This window comes from Myotis yumanensis, unplaced genomic scaffold (assembly GCF_028538775.1).
Source record: "Myotis yumanensis isolate MYYU_CA2020_CCGP unplaced genomic scaffold, mMyoYum1.0.hap1 SCAF_2, whole genome shotgun sequence".
In the NCBI taxonomy this organism is placed as follows: domain Eukaryota; kingdom Metazoa; phylum Chordata; class Mammalia; order Chiroptera; family Vespertilionidae; genus Myotis; species Myotis yumanensis.
In genome coordinates, this window is record NW_027223753.1 from 27,811,948 (window position 1) to 27,833,079 (window position 21,132).

Here is a 21,132-nt window from a genome sequence, read left to right on the forward strand (position 1 = left end):
TATAATTGGTGCGAAAGTTACAGTGGTGAACAAGATCCCCTTTCTTCAAGGAGCTACAGACTGATGGGGGAAAGAGGAATCAGCACTCACAATGTGTTTTCTCAATATGCTTTTCTTGATTTTTAGCGAGAGAGGAAGGGAGAGAAAGACATCGATGTGAAACATCAATGTAAGTGAACATGGATTAGTTGCCTCCCATACACATCCCAACTGGAATTGAACCCACAAGCTGAGTACATGCCCTGACATGGTTACCAGCAAACTTTCGGTGCATGGGACCACACTCAACCAACTGAGGAGCCACATCTGCCAGGACACAATAATGAATGTTTTAAGAAGAAAAAACTAGAAGCAACTAGCAAGGGCTCCTCGCTTAATTGGGGAAAGCAGTGGGGGTGTTCCAAGCAAAGGGAACAGCATGTGTAAAGTGAAGAGGCAAAAGAGCAAATGGCTGTTATTATGAAAACCAAGAGATCAATCTGTGGAATTCAAGAGGTTGGAGATGTCTACAGAGTTCGGGTCATGCAGGCCCTTGTGAGGTTCATTTGTTCACTTTATTCTGTAGTAGTGAGATAGCATGCAAATAGCTGAAGAGAAGGAAAGAGAAGCACCATGGTCCCAAATTTCTAGGGAGATTGAAAACTGACAAAATTACACGGGATTATTTGCCAGAAGCTGGTCCATCCTTGCTGCTTGACTCAGTCGCTGCAGGAAAGAAACATCTGCACAGCATATGTTTCAAGGGACCTGGCATATATAGCATATTGTTCTTAATATGTTTGCTCTCCTTAGCGCCATGTGTTTTAACCAAGGTCACGTCTCCGAGAAAGGTTGTTTCCCCAGGTGGGGATTTTTCCCTGAGGTTAGGGAGGGGATACAACCCCTTAATTAAGTGCCAGGCGGGTAGTTAAGCTACATAATCTTTACTCCCTGGAATGGAGATAAGAAACGCCCTAACCTTTGCAATAGAAATTGACAGGATTAAAATCGACTGGTATAAATACAGATGTAACAAGATAATAATCATCAGATCCAGATCAGATCCTAACCAGAACTTGGCTGGAGATCCCGACCAGAACTTTGGCTGGAGATCCTGGCTAGAGGTCCTAACTAGGCTGCTGATCAACTGAAGGCTGTCTCCGTGTCATTCCTTCTTTGCCGACTCCGTCCACACCTTTGGGGACCCCTGGACCTGCTGGAGTTGGACCCCAGCAATTATTTATTATTTATTTCTTGATAACCTCAATTATTTGGAAAATATATCAAAACAAAGTTTCCGCCCTGGCCAGTGTGGCTCAGCTGGTTGGGTCCCATGCACCAAAAAGTTACCAATTTGATTCCTGGGGGAAGTGGGAGGGCATGCAGGAGACAGCCAATCAATGTTGTTTCTCACATGGATGTTTCTTTCTCCCTCTCCCTTCCTTTCTCTCTAAAAATAAATTTTTTTAAAAGCCTATTAAAAAAAAAAAGTTTCCACCTAATGGTCCATCAATAGTTGACCAGATAAACAAAATGTTGTATATACATACAATATTTTTCAGCCATAAAAAGAATTTAAGTTCTGCTTGGCCTACAGACCAAAGGGTCCCAGGGTTGCAGGCTCCTCCCTGGCCTGGGCCCTTGTTGGGACTCCTGCAGGAGGCAACCAATCAATATTGTTTCTCTCATGTTGATGTTTCTCTCTGTGTTTCCCTCTCTCTTCCACTCTCCAAGAGAAAGAAAGAAAGAAAGAAAGAAAATTTAAGTTCTGATACATGCTACAACGTTGTAACATGCTTTAGTGAAGGCAGACACAAAAGAACACATATTGTATGGTTCCACTCTCATGGAATATCTAGAATAGGCAAATTCATAGAGGCAAGTAGATTAAAGTTTACCAAGGGCAGCGGAAAGGAGGCAATGAAGAATTAATTGCTAAAGGGTACAAAGTTTCTGTTTGGGGTGATGGCAAAGTTTTTTTTTTAATTTATCACATATATATTGATTTCAGAGAGGAAGGGAAAGGGAGAGGATGATAGAGACATCAATGATGAGAAAAAATAATTGATCGGGAGGCAGCCGCACACTGGGATCCAGCCCACAACCTTGGCCTATGCCCTGACCGGGAGTCCAACCCTGACCTCTCTTCCTGGTTCATAGGTCAACGTTCAACCACTGAGCCACGCTGGCCCAGCCACAATTTTTAAAAATTAATGTAATATATTTAAAAAACCATTGAATTATAGTTTAAATGGGTGAATTGAATGGTACGTGAATTATATTTCAAGAAAACTTTTTTTAATATGTATTTTTTATTGATTTCACAGAGGAAGAGAGATAGAAACATTAATGATGAGAATCATTGATTGGCTGCCTCTTGCACGCCTCCTACTCGGGGGGAGTCGAGCCGTGCCCTGACCTGGAATGGAACCTGGGACCCTTTAGCCTGCAGGTCAACTGCTCTATCCACTGAGCCAAACCAACCAGGGCAAGAAGACTTTTTTTTAATGGGGGGAGGAGGCAGTTTCCTTTCCTTCCATGATTGTACTTCATCAACAGCTCCTGCCCATCTTCTTTTGCCTTCTCCCTTCCTGTCTAGGCCTTTCCTCTCATTTGGGTCAGAATTATTTCGAGAAACGGGATAATGACCATTAGTATCCTGGAGGCAGCCAATCGGCGTTGCGTTCTCACTTGGATGTTTGAACGCAACAACCAGGATCAAGCCTGAGTGACTCAAGACTCTTGCCAATGGCAGGTTATACCTCCAGTCATTTAAGTCACACTGTCCCTAGGACGGGGCGCCGAGAGGATGTCTAGAAAATTTAAGACTCTTCTGGTGGTGGTATGACTTGTCAGTGAGGAGGCAAAACGAAAGCCAGGGGACCAGAAAAACGGTGGTTGCAATGATCCAGGACGGATAGAGTGGTGGCTTGAATAAGGGTAGCAGTGGGGAGAAGATGGTAGTAGAAGTGGGGGAGCGAAGGGGGGATTGGTCAGGTAGAAGCTATTGAACTGGGTGGGGTTGCTCAGTGGGAGGCGCAGAGGTAATAAGGTTGAGGATCCGCGTCCAGAGGGCAATACGGGAGGTGCGCGTAGTCCAGAACTTACGACGGAGGCCGGCCGCGGGCGGGGCGCGCGGAGAGGGAAGCTCAGTCAGCCTCCGGAGCCCCGGTTCCCGAGCCGGTCGCTCCCGGGCTGCCCTCCGCCGCCTCGCCATGGCGGGCCCGGGCCCCGGCGCGGCGCTGGAGACCCCGCGGCAGCTGCTGGGTCGAATCCGCTTCCTGGCGGAGGCGGCGCAGAGCCTCCGCGCCGGACGGCCGCTGCCCGCGGCGCTGGCTTTCGTGCCGCGCGAGGTGCTCTACAAGCTCTACAAGGACCCCGCGGGCCCGTCGCGCGTGCTGCTGCCCGTGTGGGAGGCGGAGGGCCTGGGGCTGCGCGTGGGAGCGGCGGGCCCGGCCCCAGGTCCCGGCTCCGGGCCCCTGCGCGCTGCCCGCAACAGCATCGAGCTGCGGCGCGGCTCCTGCGTGCGCACCACCGGCGAGGAGCTGTGCAACGGCCACGGGCTCTGGGTGAAGCTGACCAAGGTGCGCCCCGCCCGCCCTGAGCCCCGTACCGGTCCCCGGGGCTGGGAGGCCCCGGCTGTCCCCCTCCCTCCCCGCACGGAGCTGGCATTGCGTCCGGTGCCCTTTGCCTTGGGCTGGGCAGCTCCCCGACGCCTGACCCCATCTGACGCCTCCCGCAGGAGCAGCTGGCCGAGCACCTGGGCGACTGCGGGCTGGACGAAGGCTGGCTGCTGGTGTGCCGCCCGGCCGAGGGCGGGGCCCGCCTGGTGCCCATCGACACTCCCGACCACCTGCAGCGGCGCCAGCAGCTCTTCGGCGTGGACTACCGCCCGCTGCTCAGGTGCTGCACTGGGGGGGGGGGGGGGCGGGGGGGGGCGGGGCTGGCCGCCCGTGGGCCGGGCCGGAGAGTTGGAAAGTGGACTGGCGCCGCCCTTTAGGTGGGATCGGAGCGAAGGTCGGGTTTTGAGCAGGAAGGGGCGGGGCCTGAGGAGGGGATGGGGTGGGGTGGTGTTGTTCAGAGGAGTTGGAGCTCCGGATGAAGGTTCCAGGCCTTAGGGCATCGTCCTGCTGCGCACTGATGTCTCCCCATCCCACCCCCCAGATGGGAACAGGTGGTGGACCTGACCTACTCCCATCGCCTGGGAGCGAGGCCCCAGCCCGCGGAGGCGTACACGGAAGCTGTTCAGAGGCTGCTGTGAGTGAGCTGGGCGGGATGGGGAGGAGGAGCCCAGGTCTGGGCCCGCCCTCATGAAGGATTTGGGATTGCTTAGCTATGTGCCCCCGACGTGGACCTACGAGTGCGACGAGGACCTGATCCACTTCTTGTACGACCACCTGGGCAAGGAGGATGAGAACCTGGGGAGCGTGAAGCAGTATGTGGAGAGCATAGACGTTTCCTCCTACACGGTGGGTGCTGGGCCTCCTCCCACCGTCACATCTTCCTTGATCCAGAACCCTCACCTCTAGACTCGGGTTAAACCTGAATCCCCATAGGCCAGACTCAGTGCAGCCCCCCATCTGGGAAATCCTATAGGAACCCCTAGACCAGTGGTTCTCAACCTGTGGGTCGCGACCCCTTTGGGGATCGAACGACCCTTTCACAGAGGTCGCCTAAGATCATCGGAAAACACATATATAATTACATATTGTTTTTGTAATTAATCACTATGCTTTAATTATGTTCAATTTGTAACAATGAAATTGGGGGTCACCACAGCATGAGGAACTGTATTAAAGGGTTGCAGCATTAGGAAGGTTGAGAACCACTGCCTTAGACAGTTCCACTCATACCGGCTTCACATTTAACCCAGTGCAGGGAATGGGGGAAACACTGATTCCACCTCCCTGTCCCTCCCCAGGAGGAGTTCAATGTGTCCTGCCTGACAGACAGCAATGCAGACACCTACTGGGAGAGCGATGGATCCCAGTGCCAGCACTGGGTGCGGCTTACCATGAAAAAGGGCACCATTGTCAAGTGAGTGGGCTCTGAGTAGGACAGGGTGGGCGCGCCATGTGTCTGTGGGTGTACAGAGACCCACATGTGTACTCTGACCCCCTAGGAAGCTGCTACTCACAGTTGATACCACAGATGACAACTTCATGCCTAAGCGGGTGGTGGTCTATGGGGGCGAAGGGGACAACCTGAAGAAGCTGAGTGACGTGAGCATTGACGAGTGAGCAAGCTGGCCTGGGTGGGAGGTGGGGCATGATCCTAGCAGTGGGGATGGCCCAGCTTGGAAGGTTGGGTGAGATCCCAGAGATCCTTGAAGGCAAGGAGCACCCAAAGTATCTAACATCTGTCTCCTCAGGACTCTGATCGGGGACGTCTGTGTCCTGGAGGATATGACTGTCCACCTTCCAATCATTGAGATCCGCATTGTGGAGTGCCGAGGTGGGGCTTAAATTTATAAGAAGGGAAAAGGAGCCCCATTGTGTAGATGGGGCTAGCTGGAAGTGAATGTGGAGAAGGCGGTGGGCTTAGAGTTGAGATGAAGGTGATAGCTGAGATGAAGGAGATGAACTAACTCCAGGATTTGAAACTTTGGGGCCTGAGCCAGGTGTAAGGTACCAAGGTATAGACCTGCCTTACAGCCATAGAGATTTTAAGGCTCACCTGGAAGAGGCACTGAGATGGGACCCAAAGGCTTTCCAACAGATATAGTGGTGGACGGAAGAACCAGCAAAGAATATAATAATCAGAAATAGATAAATAGAAGGGGACCTCAAAGGTCCCAAGTAATTAGGGGCAAAAGGTGACAAAAGGCTGAGCATTAAGGAGACATTCTCAAGACTGAGGCCAAGGAGGCAACAGGCACAGCAAGTGACCTCACTGTCTCCTTCCCCCAGATGACGGGATTGATGTGCGTCTTCGAGGGGTCAAGATCAAGTCATCTAGACAGCGGGAGCTCGGGTTGAATGCAGACCTTTTCCAGCCCGCCAGCCTGGTGCGATATCCACGCCTGGAAGGCACTGACCCAGAAGTCCTATACCGCAGAGCTGTTCTCCTGCAGAGGTGGCTGTGGTCCTGGGCCCGCCAGGCCCTCCCCTTCCCTTCCCCCTATCCTGTCTATGTGGAGGAGTTCCCCAGGTCTTATACTGTAACCTGTTCAACTTCAAGTGTCAGAGCAGCCCTGGGCCCTGGCTGTAACTGTACCTGTGTGTTGGGGATTAAGGGGGGTCTGACATCTATGCCAAACTCTTCAGCTGCAGTAACCTGTCCCCACCCACCCCAGATTCATAAAGATCCTAGACAGCGTCCTGCACCACCTGGTACCTGCCTGGGACCACACGCTGGGCACCTTCAGTGAGATTAAGGTGAGCCTAGCCCATCCAGTGCTGGTCTTGGCAGTGGGCTCCCCCTTTCTGCTCATGCAATCGTTCACTCTTCAGCAGAGAGTTCTTAAAACCTAACCTAGGCCTGGACCTTTGCTGGGCTCTGGGTACATAGGAAGAAAGCCAGAGGCAAATAGTCAAATTTAGTCATTCTGGTGCTATTCCCCAGATAGTCTGTGAAATACACAAGCGCTGGGGGAGGAAAGGTGACAGCATGGATAGAACAGGTTGCATAAAAGGTGTATCCTGGGAGTTCCTAGCAACTTTAGATGAACTGAGAGGCATACTAGCAGCATCTAGATGCTGTGATTATAGCATGGGGATGAGGCTGGGAGGGAGTGGGCAGGAAGCAGGCTCTGGTAGCAGAGGGCACTGAGGACCAGGCTGTGAAGCAGGGACTTTGTCCCAGGTCATTGAAGCCATTGAAAGGTTTTAAGTGAGTTATGACAAAGTTGGAGTTTTTCTGTTTTAGAAAGCTCCCCCTGGTGGCTGGTCTAAGGGAGGGACTGGAAACATGGACAGGGATGGACGAGGCTTGGGCTGGAATGGTGGGATTGGGTCCAGGCATAGAGGAAGGTTCCAGGGCCTGGACAGAGGCTGACTGCCTACCAGTCCTGCTCTGGTTACCTTTTCTCACCAGCAAGTGAAGCAGTTCTTGCTGCTGTCACATCAGCGGCCAAGCCTGGTGGCCCAGTGCCTGCGTGACTCAGAGAGCAGCAAGCCCAGTTTCATGCCACGCCTGTACATCAACCGGCGCCTTGCTATGGAACACCGTGCCTGCCCCTTAAGGGATCCTGCCTGCAAGAATGCTGTCTTCACCCAGGTCTGGACTACCTGGGGTTGTACTGAGGGAGGGCCAGTAAGGGGTTTAGGAGGCTGGGTCAAGAGGGACCTGAGCAAGGTCTTTGGGCAAGAATGGGGCTAGGTCTTGACACAGGCTCCTGCAACTCCCTCCTCTTTCCCCTGCCCCAGGTTTATGAAGGCCTCAAGCCCTCTGACAAGTATGAAAAGCCCCTGGACTACAGGTATGGCATGAGGCTGAATGATTTACTCAGTAGATGTGCCCGTACACACCCACACACTGCCTCTGGCACCCCTCACCACTGCCCCTCTGTAGCCCTACTCCTGGCTGGTGTCTGGGTTGATGAATTGTCCTGAGCCCTAGCCCAGCATGATGACAGAGGTCCACCCCCATTTACAGGTGGCCCATGCGCTATGACCAGTGGTGGGAGTGTAAATTCATTGCCGAAGGCATTATTGACCAAGGTGAGGCCCTGAGGGAGGATAATAACACCCTGCCCTAGTTAGAGTGGTAGGGGCTTCTGAGGGCCTGCTTTTATTATTCCATTATTGGGGCTGGAGCTCTTGAGCGCCCCAGCTGAGGGCATCTATCTGTCATTTCAGGGGGTGGTTTCCGGGATAGCCTGGCAGACATGTCAGAAGAGCTGTGTCCTAGCTCGGCAGACACCCCTGTGCCTCTGCCCTTCTTTGTGCGCACGGCCAACCAGGTACTCCCACCCTTACCTCCCAAGTTGTTTCTGCTGTTTTGTCTCTGCAAACCTCCCAAGTACCAGGGTGAGCTAGAGAGGGAGCAGAAGAGGGTCCAAGTTTCCCAGGACAGCCTCTGGGCAGATAGGGAAGGGGGAGCCATTATACATTCAGAGGGATCATTCAGGGCCCCCAGGGAAAGGTGTTCAGGGAAGTCTTTGGGAAATCTCAGACAAGAAAGTAGGTCCAGCCCATGCCATGCTGACACCCTGTCTCGGGGGCAGGGCAATGGCACAGGTGAGGCCCGGGACATGTATGTGCCCAACCCCTCCTGCCGAGACTTTGCCAAGTACGAGTGGATTGGACAGCTGATGGGGGCTGCCCTCCGGGGTAAGGAGTTCCTGGTGAGTAGCCTAACCTGCACCCCATCAGATCAGCCCTGGACCCTGGAAGGAAGAAGGACCAGCCACACCTGGGCAGCTCAGGATGAGAAGACATTAATGAATATTTGTCCCACAGGTCCTGGCTCTGCCTGGCTTTGTGTGGAAGCAGCTGTCTGGTGAGGAGGTGAGCTGGAGCAAGGACTTCCCAGCTGTGGATTCCGTGCTGGTGAGTCAGGCTTGGAGCTAGTGTTTCCTCTGCCCAGCCCCTGAAGGTTGCTGTTCCCCAGGGCTGTCCTGAACCTTCTCTTATCACACACATGCTCCCTCTCCAATCCTATCTACTCTCATTTTCTCAACTATTATCCATAGTCTGGTGACTCCTAAATCCTTACCTCTAACCCCAGTTTCTCTCCAAAGCCTGGGCCATATATGCATCTGCCTGCTGGATGTCTGCTCTATGATGGCATTTCAAGTTCGGCACACACTTCATCTCCCCAGTTTACCGCCCTCTAGAGCTCCCTCTCCCAGAATGGCACTGCCACCCACCCCTTCCCTGCTGAGGCCCTCAGGCTCATTCTTCACTCCTCTTCCCTCACCTCCCACGTTCTGTCACATCTCCTTCTGGAATCTGTCTACTTTTCCCATCTTACTACTACCCTCCAGTTCAGGCCACCTTCCATTCTAACTCAACCACTGACTATAAAGGCTAGTGTCCCTGTCTACTCTTACCCAGCTGATCTCTAGCAGCCAGAGTAATTTATTTCACACTCCCTTAAACTCTTCAATGGCTCAGCCCTGGGATAAAATACAAAATCCAGAAAGACCTTACATGGCCCGTGAATAGGTGGCCACTTCGTTCACATTCAGGTTCCAGCCAAACAGATTCCTTAAGCCTTTTGTTCTTCCACCTTTTTCCAATATTCTTTCCCCTGACTTCCTTGTGGCCCAGCCAATTCCTAGCCATCCTTTGGGTCTCAGTATAGATGCCATTTTCTCCAGGGTGCCTTTCCCGATCTCCAAGCCTGATTACATGTTGTCTTGTTACTTTCGCAGCCCTTGGCTGATCCCCTCACTTCTCTCGTGGCCTGCTTCCCTGTGAGCATCTTGAGGAAAAATGACTGTTTCCATAATGAAAAGCTGACTTCCTGCCTCTCTCCAACCCCCAGGTGAAGCTCCTGGAGGTGATGGAAGGAATGGACAAGGAGACCTTTGAGTTCAAATTTGGGAAGGAGCTAACATTCACCACTGTGCTGAGTGACCAGCAGGTGGTGGAGCTGATCCCCGGTGGCACAGGCATCGTGGTGGGATATGAGGACCGTTCCCGTTTCATCCAACTGGTACAGAAGGCACGGCTAGAAGAAAGCAAGGAACAGGTACTGCCCAGAGGCCAGGAGAACAGAGAGCTTTGGACAGGAGCCCAGAGCCCAGCCTGATAGGCCACTAGTTCCCAATCCCAAGAGCTCTGGCCCCCATCATCCCTCTGCCCCACATTCCTGCTGGTCTGTGGCATACAAAGATACTCCCAGTGCTGAGCAAAGACCATGTCCCCCATTATCTCCATGAGTGGAGGCCAAGTGGCTCCACCACACACTGAGCTGGGAGTTGTGCCTCTTCCCCAACCAGTCCTTTTCCCTCCTCCCAGGTGGCAGCCATGCAGACAGGTTTGCTGAAGGTGGTGCCACAGGCCGTGCTGGACTTGCTGACCTGGCAAGAGTTAGAGAAGAAGGTGTGTGGGGACCCAGAGGTCACTGTGGACGCTCTGCGCAAGCTCAGTGAGTGTGGGGCAGGGCAGGGCAGGGCAGCACCGGGTAGGGCTTAGGGTTATGTCTGTTGGGACACAAAAATGAATTCTGGCCTTGTTACCACCAGCCCGATTCGAGGACTTCGAGCCATCTGACACACGGGTGCAATATTTCTGGGAGGCACTGAACAACTTCACCAATGGTCAGTGGTAGAGGGCAGAGTAATACCTGGGTTTGACCTCACTTGTGGGATACAGAGTCAGGCTGGAAGTGTGGGCACTGATTTCCTTCTCCATCCAGAGGACCGGAGCCGCTTCCTCCGCTTTGTCACAGGCCGTAGCCGTCTGCCTGCACGTATCTACATCTACCCAGACAAGCTGGGGTGAGTGTGGAAGGGAGGTCTGAAGGGGCTGTGGCCAGCCTTCTGCCCAGCACCGCCCTCCCCCATACATGTCAGACCCTGCCCTGTGCCCTTACAATTCTCCCTGATCTCTGGCCCCTCCATGCCTCCAGCTGTGAGACCACAGACGCGCTGCCTGAGTCTTCCACCTGCTCCAGCACCCTCTTCCTACCGCAATATGCCAGGTGGGTTTCCTAGGTTCGAGCCCAGAGAGTGGGGAGCGGGAGAAAGATGGCATCCTAGGGTGGCTGAAGTGCTAAGTGAACGAATCAGAGCCCCATCACCCCTGGTAGTGATGGGGGCCTCTGCACCTGGCACTGACAAACTCCCTGCCCCGGCAGCGCCAAGGTGTGCGAGGAGAAGCTCCGCTATGCGGCTTACAACTGTGTGGCCATCGACACCGACATGAGCCCTTGGGAGGAATGAGTCGGCTACCTCCTGTGGGCCAGCAGTGTCTCACTCGGCCTTGCCTGGGGCAAGACACCTCACCTGGACCGGCTGGGGCAGGATGTGAGTGGATGCACTCAGAAAAGCCAGCACGCACGGCCTCTGTGTGCAGCTGCAGTGCGGGCGGTGAGTTGACACTGGTGGCCCAGCCCCGCAGGCGCACAAGCCCTATGCGTGCTCGGCTTGCTTCCGGAGTTACGTTGCCTTTGTGAGAGGGAACCGTCCACAAGCCCAGCACAAGCTGCCAGGCCTGAGTTACTTGAAGGAGGCCTTCTAGTTCCCTACTCCCTATGGACTTTGCTTCAATGTTTGGCTCCTCTCTTTTTTTATCCTTGTTTTTCTCTGGCTTCAGCCTGGACTGAAAACAAAAAATATAGAGGGTGGTGGATCTCCTCCCCAAACAAGGTATCAGGGATGGATAAGGAGGGATGGTCTTCCTTCTTAGTCACCTGCCCCAAGAATAAAGCAACTGAACACCCTTCCTCATATACTTATCTTTTCCTCCTCTCCCTCAACACCCAAGGTGTGAGCTCTCTCCTCTTCCTCCAACCCGTCTCAACTGACGGAAGTGCCACTACCTCCCCTGGTTCAGAACCTACATCCACTCAACATTAAATCTTACTGCTACTACGCCCCGTATTAGTCATTCTGCATCCCGGCCAGCCTGACTCCCCGTCCGCTGTTTCACTCCCAAGATTTTGCACAAGTTAATGCCAGTTATAGCCTCTCTGAAATCTTCAATAGCTCCTCTTTACCCAACTCTAAAATAAAGCCTGGACTTTAAACCTCCTTGTAGGCCTTATAGACATCTCTGCCCCACCTCTCCCTCACAAAAAGGCCTCCAAGACACTCCATCAAAAAATGTCTTGCACATGGGAAAAGTTGAATAAATGGGTGAATTCATTCCTTTGGAATGTGTTTATTGGGCTCTTGAGGAATGTTTGAGACTTTTCCAGGAGTGGTGGGCTTCTCAGTGACAAACATTAAGTCTGGAGCTGAGAGGGAAATAAAGACCCCACTACTCAGAAGGAAGGAAGAAAAAAGTTGGCCTAGCATCATCTGGGATGGGTGTGGTGGTGTGGAGGCTAGGAGCCCTCCCTCAGGAACCAAGTGGGCAGAAGAATTTGACAGAGGGCAAGCCCTGAGGTGGCCGATAAACCACCCAGGTCAGAATTTTGACAGAAGAGGAGGCAACAGCATTGCTGCCCACCCCCATGCTGCCTCCACAAAGTGCCCCCTGAGAGAAATGCGATACAGTCCCCTCACTCTCACGGTGGGCAGCCACCCTCAGAGGGTCCCAAGTGAAGTGGCATGTGGGGTGGTGCTAGGTGAGGGGTGTCGTGTTGCTCCCACCCTTCCCCAAGCCCTAATGCCCCTCCCCCCGCGCTGTGTGCACCCTGAGGCCTATCTCCCATAGCTCTGAGTCTTTTACCCCAGGTGAGTCTTGCAGCTGCCCAATCCCTGTGCTTTGGGTGGCCCACAGGAGACACCCCTGCTCCCGTCCTCTGGCAGCCTCTTCCATTGCCTGGAGCTAAAGGGGCTGGAGCCCTAGAGGCTTGCCCCCCCACCCCCTCAGTTCTGTTCTTCCCAGCGAGTTCCCACCCATCCCAGGCACACCTTCCCGTTTTCTGAGAAAGACATGGCCCGCGCCAACCTGCAGGAGGCAGTCCATTTCTGTGTCTGTTACTGGCCATATGAGTCTTTGGTCCCTCTTTTAACAAATTGGACTCACAATGCATTACAGTGGGGCTTTAACTTACGAATTTAATTCGTTCCGAGACCGAGCTTGTTAAGGAGCTCGTTAACTCAAATTAATTTATCAACTCAATGCAAAAAATCAGCCGAGAGACAGCTGGTATCTCAAAAAACTCGTTAGTCGGTACACTCGTAAGTCAAGGCCCCACTGTATATATTTTACAGCTTGCTTTTCATTTAATCACTCAATGAATGCATCAGGCATGTATGTTAGGCACCATAGCAGGTGTAATGGATAAAATGGTGGCTAAACAGATCATTTTTGCCCTCTTGGGATTTAAACTCTAATGGAAGAGACACATAGTAGACAAATAATGGCAAAAACATTTAATAACGTGTAAGAGCACCAAGGGAGAAGTGGAGGGTACTGTTGTTAGAGGATTGTACAGGATGAACGTTAAATCCTGAGGGGGAACAACTGGGCACAGAGGCCAGCTGAGGAGCATGTTCAGTTCTGGGTGAAGGAAGAGAGAAGAGACTCCAGCATTAGAGAGCTGTTTTAGGATTTTGCAATGAGCAGCCAAGAGGACATCAAGCAGGGGAGAGACAGGATTAGATTTGGGTTTGGTAGCTGTTTAGAGAATGAACTGAGAGGGAGACACGAGGCAGAGAGTAATCCAAGCAGGAAATGATGGTCACTGAGACCATTTTAATCAATATTTTTATTGACTGTATTATATTACATTGTAAGGAATTTTCATACTGTCTTAATTTAAAGCCCTCTACAGATGGACATAAAGGTTGTTTGTAAATTTTTGGTATTGGAAACTATAAATGTTACAATAAACATTCTTATGCATATATCCTTGCATACCTATTTGATTATTTCCTTAAAATAATTAAAATCCCTTTATCAAACTGCCAAATTGCCAGGATATATCAGTTTTCACTCCCTTTAGTGGCTATTTCCTAAACTCTTATCAACCTTGAGTATTAACACTTAAAAATATTGTTTGATAATTTAATGAGCTGAGAAATGAATGGTATTATTTTAATTTTCATTGTTTTGATTATTTACTATATTGAGCAATCGTTTCCCTTCTTTATGAACTGCCCTTTATGTCTTTTGTCTGTTTTTTCTGTTGGTTTGATTATACTTCTCTGGTTCATTGATTGATTGATTGATTTTGATTTTGAAAGTACGCTTATTAAAGCTGGGGACAGTGAAACAAGGAAAGGCCTAGGATAGAAGAAGCAACAGGAGAGAACCTAAGTGGGGGTGCGTTGGCTGTTTAGAAATGTTAGGAGAAAAAAGTGAGCCAAAGGAGGCCTTGGAGACAGGTTCAGGGGGGAGCCCAGGCTGAGCTGCACTGCCCATTGCTCCCATAGTTGCAAGTCTCATGGGGACCCTTAGAGTTTAGGAGAAAGAAAATTCACTTGAAAAGGAAATTCGAGTAGGTGTGTGTTCCAAGGAGGGCACACATTTTCTTACTGATTTATAACAATCTTTGCATAGTACTAAAATAAAAAGTCCAGCCGTAACAGGTTTGGCTCAGTGGATAGAGCGTCAGCCTGTGGACTGAAGGGTCCCAGGTTCGATTCCGGTCAAGGGCATGTACCTTGGCTGCGGGCACATCCCCAGTGGGGGGTGTGCAGGAGGCAGCTGATCGATGTTTCTCACTCATCGATGTTTCTGACTCTCTATCCTTCTCCTTTCCTCTCTGTAAAAAAATCAATAAAATATATATATTTTTAAAAAGTCCATTGTACTAAAATAAGGCACCGTGCTAAGTGCTATACATCTGTTATCTATGTTATCTTCTGTACAGTTCTATGAAGTAAGTACTATTAGTATGTCCACTTCTAGATGAGAAATGAAATAAGTAACTTGCCTGGGTCACATAAGTAGTAATTGATGAAGCTAGAAATTGGATGATGGTCTGCCAGCTCCACAGCCTGCTGATGTGGTAACTAAGGTGCCTTAACTTCTATATTAACCCCTTCGTGTGTCAGATGTTGTCATTGTTTTCCCAGTCTGTACTTTGACATTTAATTTCATAAGCATTCTTTCCTAATATACAAAATTTTAAATTTTTATGAATTCAGAATCTTTATGGAAGGAACCATTTATTGGATATATACTAGGGGAGACAATATAGTAAACTAGTTAAGAGCACATTCTCTAGAGTCAGCTTGCCTGCATTCATATCCTGGCTTTACCACATCCTAGCTGTTAACCAGTGTCCTCAGCTTCCTTTTTTTTTTAAGTACCTATTCTTTGACCATTGATTTGAAATGCTACCTTTTCACATACTTATCATTTTATGGTAAACTTTTATATATAAGAAATCCTCATTTTGCACAGTATAGTAATGCTAAAACTGTTAAAATGACCCTGCAAGTTGAAGCCAAGCAAAGAAATCTTGATAACCAATGGGAGAAATTACCATTGTTCTGTGACCTTTAAAATTTCTTGTCAAACATTAAAAACACTCTTACTATCAATTATAAATGTGTAGGGAAATGGAAAAAAATAGTAAAACTAATATTTAGTATATTGTAATCTGAAGCACTTAGGAAAATTGAGAATTAAAATGTTTTTCTTTGTAAAAAATTTTCCAAGGATAGTTTGAACAGTGCTTGCCTCTTTTTTCTTGTCTTATAATATGAAGCAAGCATCTTCACTATGCCTTGATGAATTGTCATGCTCCTTTTTAAGTTTGGATCAGCTCCCAACATTTTATTCTTTGGACTTTAAACCTCATGAAATATCTCTGAGAATCCCTTTAATGTGAAGTTTTTCGTTGGTGTCACTTCCTCTGGGACATTTTCATCCTTTTTGTGTAGTGACTAATCACCAACAAACTGAAAGAAGTGACATGATTCACTGCTCGTGATGTACATCCAAAAAAGCTGATTGACATTTTTGACAGTAATCTCATTGCTTTAAGGGAGGAGAGAATTTTTGGAGGACCACCATTTTTACTGATGTCAACCGTTCCTTTTGTTATTTGCTTCTAAATTTATTTGATAGAAAGTTGTAGCCCTAGCTGGTTGGACTCAGTGGATAGAGCATCAGCCTGCAGACTGAAGGGTCCTGGGTTTGATTCTGGTCAAGGGCACATGCCCAGGTTGTGGGCTCGATCCCTAGTAGGGAGCATGCAGGAGTCAGCCAATCAATGATACTCCATAGTCATTGATGTTTCTCTCTCTCTGTCTCTCCCTTCCTCTCTGAAATCAATAAAAAAAAATTTTTTTTTTAAAAGGAAATTCTGTGTACTTGAAAGGAAATATTAAAATCCTAATTAATGAAGTTTCTTGCCAGGCTCTCTATATAAACATTGTAGCATCATTTGCTAACTTATCATGATTCTATTAGGCAACTGCTGGGCCTGTGTACAAAAACAAAACATAAATATTTTTATGCCTGCAGTTGGTTGCCAAAGTAGAGTTTCTCTTTCCCCTCTAAAAATAATAATTTCCTGCCCCATTGACAAGTCCACAGCCAAATGGAGTAGATGAATATTGTGACATGGCCAGCAAATTCCCAAAGAGAGATCTCTTGCAGATAGACTGTGGGAAGAGTATTTCTGATCCAAGGCCCAACTTTTGAAAGGTTTCTTTTTGTCTCCCATTGTTCAAAGAGACCTTTAGAGATTGACCTTCTTAAACTATCCCCCCACAACATACAAACACACACACACAAATGCCTCTGGCAGAAGAAATGTGAGCGGGCAACGCACAGGGAACAGCCTGTGTTCAATAAGCATTTATCAAGTACTTCCCATGTGAGAGATAATAATATAAACTGACGTCATAAGAAGGAATGTTCAGGAGAAGAGATCTCAGTGACCCCAGCCCTCAGCCCAGTTTTCCCAACACCAAATGGAAAGTCAGAAAAACATAAAAAAAAAAATGTTTAATTCATTCACTATTATTTACTTAGCATGTAGGTCCTGTGATAGGAAATGTCCTGTTCTGGAAAGAGGAGCAAGTAAAATATAGCCTCAAAGGGTTTCCAGTGTGATAGAGAAGACATGGAAAAGGGGATGACAGTCCTTTATGGTGAGTGCCATAAGGTAAGCACTAGAAGCAGTGGGAGCCGGAAAGAAGGAACTCATAGGCAGCAGCTCTGAAAGTACACTCTGCGAACCTCCAGGAGTCAGTTCCCAAGACACTTGCAGGGTATCTGTCAGGTCAAAACTATTTTTTAATAATACTAAAACACTATTTGCCTCTTTTATTATATTGATATTGACACTGATGGTGCAAAAGCAATAATGTAAAACTGCTGGTGCTTTACATGGATCAAAGCAGTGATACCACACCGTGTTCATAGTTACTTACACACACTTGCAATAAAAATAATAAAGCAAAGTAAGTTTCACTTAAGAATGTCTTTGATAACGCAATAAAATAATTTTATTAAATTTGCTCATTGGGTACATTTCTTTTTAATATTCTGTGACAAAATAGGAAATGTACATACTAAAGAAGTATGATGATTTGTCTCCAGAAAAAGCACTTGCCTGAATGTTTGATTTGTGAATTACTTCTTTTTTCATAGAACACTATATTTACTTGAAAGAACAATTGACAATCTATGGTCAACAAATTATCAAAATGGAGTAAGCCAGCCACATCAAGGAAAACCACTAACAGTATTTGTTGCCAATGATAATAGTTGAGCTTTCAAAAGAAAATCAGAAGTTTGGAAAAGTTGTATCTGTCATTATCAGCTTGCCAGCTTTCCAATATTTAAGGACTTTTCTGATGAAATTAGTGGTGACAGTAACAAATGTTATTTTAAAAATATTGTATGGGGGGCAAAGGGCTGTGGGGGTCAAGTGGGGGGGAAAGGACATATATAATACTTTCAACAATAAAGAATTATTTTAAAAATAAGTAAAAATAAAAACATTGTATAAATTAAGGGCAAGAGAAATAAAGGGAAAATAAACAAATGGGACTACATCCAACTAAAAAGCTTCTGCACAGCAGAAGAAACCAGCATCAAAATGAAAAAGGGAACCACTGTATGGGAGGACATATTTGCTAATGATACATGTGATAAGGAGTTAACTTCCAAAATATATAAAATACTCATACAACTCAACAGAAGGAAGACAAACAATCCAATTAAAAAATGGGCAGTCTGACTGATGTGGTTCAGTTGGTTGAGCATCGTCCCATGCATTAGGAGGTTGTTGGTTCGAATCCCAGTCAGGGCACATGCCCAGGTTTGCAGGCTTGATTTCCAGTAGGGGCTGTGCTGGAGGCAGCCGATCAATGTTTCTCTGTCATTGATGTTTCTATCTTTCCCTCTCCCTCTCTGAAATCAATAAAAACTTATTTTTTTAAAAATGGACTTGAATAGATACTTCTCCAAAGAGGACATACAAATAGCCAAGAGACTTATGAAAAAATGTTCATCACTAATCATCAGAGAGATGCACATTAAAACGACGATAAGGTATCACTTCATACCTGCCAGAACAACAAGTGCTGGCAAAGTTGTGGAGAAAAAAGAACCCTAGAACACTGCTGGAATGCAGACTGGTGCAGCCACTATGAAAACAGTATGGCGTTTTCTCAAAAAAAAAAAAAAAAGAGGAACTGCCATTTGACCCAGTGATCCCACTTACAGGAATATAACCCAAGAATCTCAAAACACTAACCAGAAAGAATATATGCACCCCTATGTTATTTATAATAGCTAAGATCTGGAAACAGCCCAAATGCCCATCAGTAGATGAGTGGATAAAAAAGCTGTGGTACATTTACACAGTGGAATACTACGCAGCTGTGAAAAAGAAGGATATCTTATCCTTTGAGACAGCATGGAGGGACCTGGAGAGTATTACGCTAAGTGAAATGAGCCAATCAGAGGAAGATAAGTATCACAGGATTTCACTCATATGTGGAATCTAATTAATAAAATAAACTGATGAACAAAATAGATCCAAAGACATGGAAGCATGGAACACACTGACAAATCTCAGAAGGAAGGGGAAGGGGGAGGAGGTAGAGAGATTAACCAAAGAACTTATATGCATAACCCATGGTCAGACACTAGTGCAGTGAAGCCCTAGTGGAGTCGTAGAGGGGGTTAATGGGGGGAGGGGGGGACATCTGTAATATTTTCAACAATAAAGATAAATTTTAAAAAATATCGTCAACATTGGGAGGATCTGCATAACTCAGTGAACCAATATTTTACAAATGATCAGTGCATCAAGTTGCAAAATTACGCATGGGTAAAATGTCCACTCAAAGTGCAAGATTATAACAGAGTACAAAATGTTCATTGATATAATGATTCTACATTGCAACTAATCTTTATAAGCTATCACTTACTGGGTTTTGGTGTAGTATCAAAGATGAATACCTACAACTATTTGATAAAGCTATTAAAATATCTCTCTTCCAGCCCTAATCGGTTTGGCTCAGTGGATAGAGCATTGGCCTGCAGACTAAAGGGTCCCAGGTTCGATTCTGGTCAAGGGCATGTACCTTGGTTGCGGGCATGTACCTTGGTTGCGGGCACATCCCCAGTAGGGGGTTCTGCAGGAGGCAGCTGATCGATGTTTCCTTCTCATCAATGTTTCTAACTTTCTATCCCTCTCCCATCCTCTCTGTAAGAAATCAATAAAATATATTTTAAAAAAATATCTCTGTTCCAATTACCTGTGTGAGGTCTGTTTTTCATCATATAATTCACCCAAAACAATGTATCACAATTGATGGGAAAATCCAACTGTTTTCTACTTAGCCAAACATTGAAGAGATCTGTAATGGCAAAACCATGACATTCTTCTCAATAAAATGTTTTATTTTGAAAACATAGTTATATGTTTTCATAAAAATGTTATTTATGTTCCCATGTAGTAGTTTTATTATTTTTATTTTTTAAATGAATAATGTTTTTCTAATTTCTCAGTTTAAATTGTTAATATGGTAAATGTCAATAAATATAATTCATATAAACAAAAGTTCTTTGGAGGTCTCAATAATTTTTAAGAGTGTAAAGGGTCCAGAGACCAAAAAGTTTAAAAACCACTGCCCTGAGAGAATAATTTAAAATGAGTTTAAATGCAGCGATCCCTCAGCTATTTTCCCTCAACTAGTTCCCTGAAAACTTTTGCTAGTTCAAACAAGAGCATTTTAAATGAATGCTGGATATGGAGTTGAATGTTGTCCTTGTTTTATAACTAGATCTTACTTTAAAATTATGCTATAATTCTGAAGGCTTCTGTTTGCTTGAGCTTATACTAAAAAGAGAGAGAATCTTGCTGTAGAAGGAAAAAGTAGTTAAATTTCAGGCCTTTTGTAGTCAAATCAATCACACCATGGCTCGCTTTTACCAATACACTCAGAGTTATAGTTGAGTTAAAATAAATAAGTATGCAATAACTGATCACCAGCAGCATAAAGTGAAGGAGAGGCAGTGCTGGAATAAGGCTGGTTTTATGGATAGGACCTCCGATCTTTCTTTTTAGTAGGATTGCAGCTGAGCTTCTATTCTCTGGGGACAATTACAAGTCCTGTCTTTCTCACTGACTGCTGTATCCCTACCAGCTAGCATCTAAGACTGCTTTGCACATGTTAGGCACTCAAAAATACTGTTAAATGAAGTCAAACTCCTTTTTTTTTTTAAATTACAGAAATTAGACTGCCTCCTAACTGCTTCCAGAGTGATCCTTCCCAAACCTGTCATATTATGTCCCTTCTATTTAATTCAAGGTCCTCACAATGGCCTATAAGGCCCACAGGATCCGAATTCTCCGCCTTTTCCCCTGTTGCCTCTCCGACCTCCTGGGCCATCATTCATCTCCCCCAGCTTACCTCCCTTCAGTCCTGTTGGCTCCTTTGGGTGTTCTTCGAACATGCAGTCTCTCCAGGGCCTTTGTGCTTGCTGGCCAGTCTTCTTGGAAGGCTCTTACCCAAGATCTCCACTTGACTCGCTCTCTTCAAGCGGTCCAGTGTCACTGACTCAGTGAGGTCTCCATTGACGGATTTCCCCCTACCCCCCACTCTTTTGATGGCTGAATGTGGATGTTCTCCGTGCAATAATAGCCTGGTTCAGAAAGTCGACGTGAGTCGCCACGTTGGACCTCATGGATGTAGAGAGCCCTGTCCTGCACAGGCATTTGGTGATTTCTCCACAGGCTAATCCAAAACCACGGTTCCCAAATGAGCTCTCTTTTCACGGAGTGGTAGTCGGAACCAGGTTCTAGAAGGAGAACTCCCTGCAGGAAGACCGTGATCTTTTCCCATCTGGGTTCCAGGAGCGCAGCACTGGGAGGGACCCTCAATGCTGTTGGTGATTTGTGAATGGAGAGCAAGGGCGGCCCCGCCTACTTTCCCCCGGAGGTGCGCGCGCCTCTGGTCCTCAATCTACCGCTCGGCGCTCGGCCCGTTCCGTCCCGTCCCATCGATCAGCTCGGTCATCGCGCGCCTGCGCCTTCGGCTGTCAATCGGAGGCGGCGTGCGGAGTGCGGGGAGCGGCGGCGCGCCGGGAGCTGAGGTAAGTGCGGCTCTGGCGCTGACCCGCCGCCTTCGAGCTGCCGGGCAGGGGCGTGGAGCCCTGTGCCGGCCACCCA

At 47.7% G+C, this 21,132-nt stretch overlaps 1 protein-coding gene across 1 annotated transcript; it reads left to right on the forward strand.

The window, feature by feature from the left end:
* The first annotated feature begins 3,145 nt into the window (after window positions 1-3,145).
* HECTD3 (HECT domain E3 ubiquitin protein ligase 3) lies at window positions 3,146-11,737 on the forward strand. The gene is made up of 21 exons (XM_070404886.1): window positions 3,146-3,563; window positions 3,722-3,882; window positions 4,144-4,236; window positions 4,313-4,448; window positions 4,901-5,016; window positions 5,102-5,215; window positions 5,351-5,433; window positions 5,889-6,054; window positions 6,275-6,356; window positions 7,015-7,197; window positions 7,347-7,399; window positions 7,576-7,640; window positions 7,779-7,882; window positions 8,147-8,266; window positions 8,382-8,471; window positions 9,412-9,618; window positions 9,888-10,017; window positions 10,115-10,189; window positions 10,288-10,369; window positions 10,501-10,572; window positions 10,729-11,737. The coding sequence occupies exons 1-21, from the start codon at window positions 3,195-3,197 to the stop codon at window positions 10,811-10,813; spliced, it is 2,586 nt and encodes an 861-aa protein (XP_070260987.1). The 5' UTR covers window positions 3,146-3,194; the 3' UTR covers window positions 10,814-11,737.
* The last annotated feature ends 9,395 nt before the right edge of the window (window positions 11,738-21,132 follow it).

What these genes read in the sequence shown, in the direction of transcription:
- HECTD3 (XM_070404886.1), top strand. Translation starts at nt 3,195, where the DNA reads ATGGCGGGCCCGGGCCCCGGCGCGGCGCTGGAGACCCCGCGGCAGCTG. An exon ending in TTGTGCGCACGGCCAACCAG is followed by an intron (nt 7,883 to 8,146) that starts GTACTCCCACCC and finishes TCTCGGGGGCAG; the next exon opens with GGCAATGGCACAGGTGAGGC. An exon ending in TCCGGGGTAAGGAGTTCCTG is followed by an intron (nt 8,267 to 8,381) that starts GTGAGTAGCCTA and finishes TTTGTCCCACAG; the next exon opens with GTCCTGGCTCTGCCTGGCTT.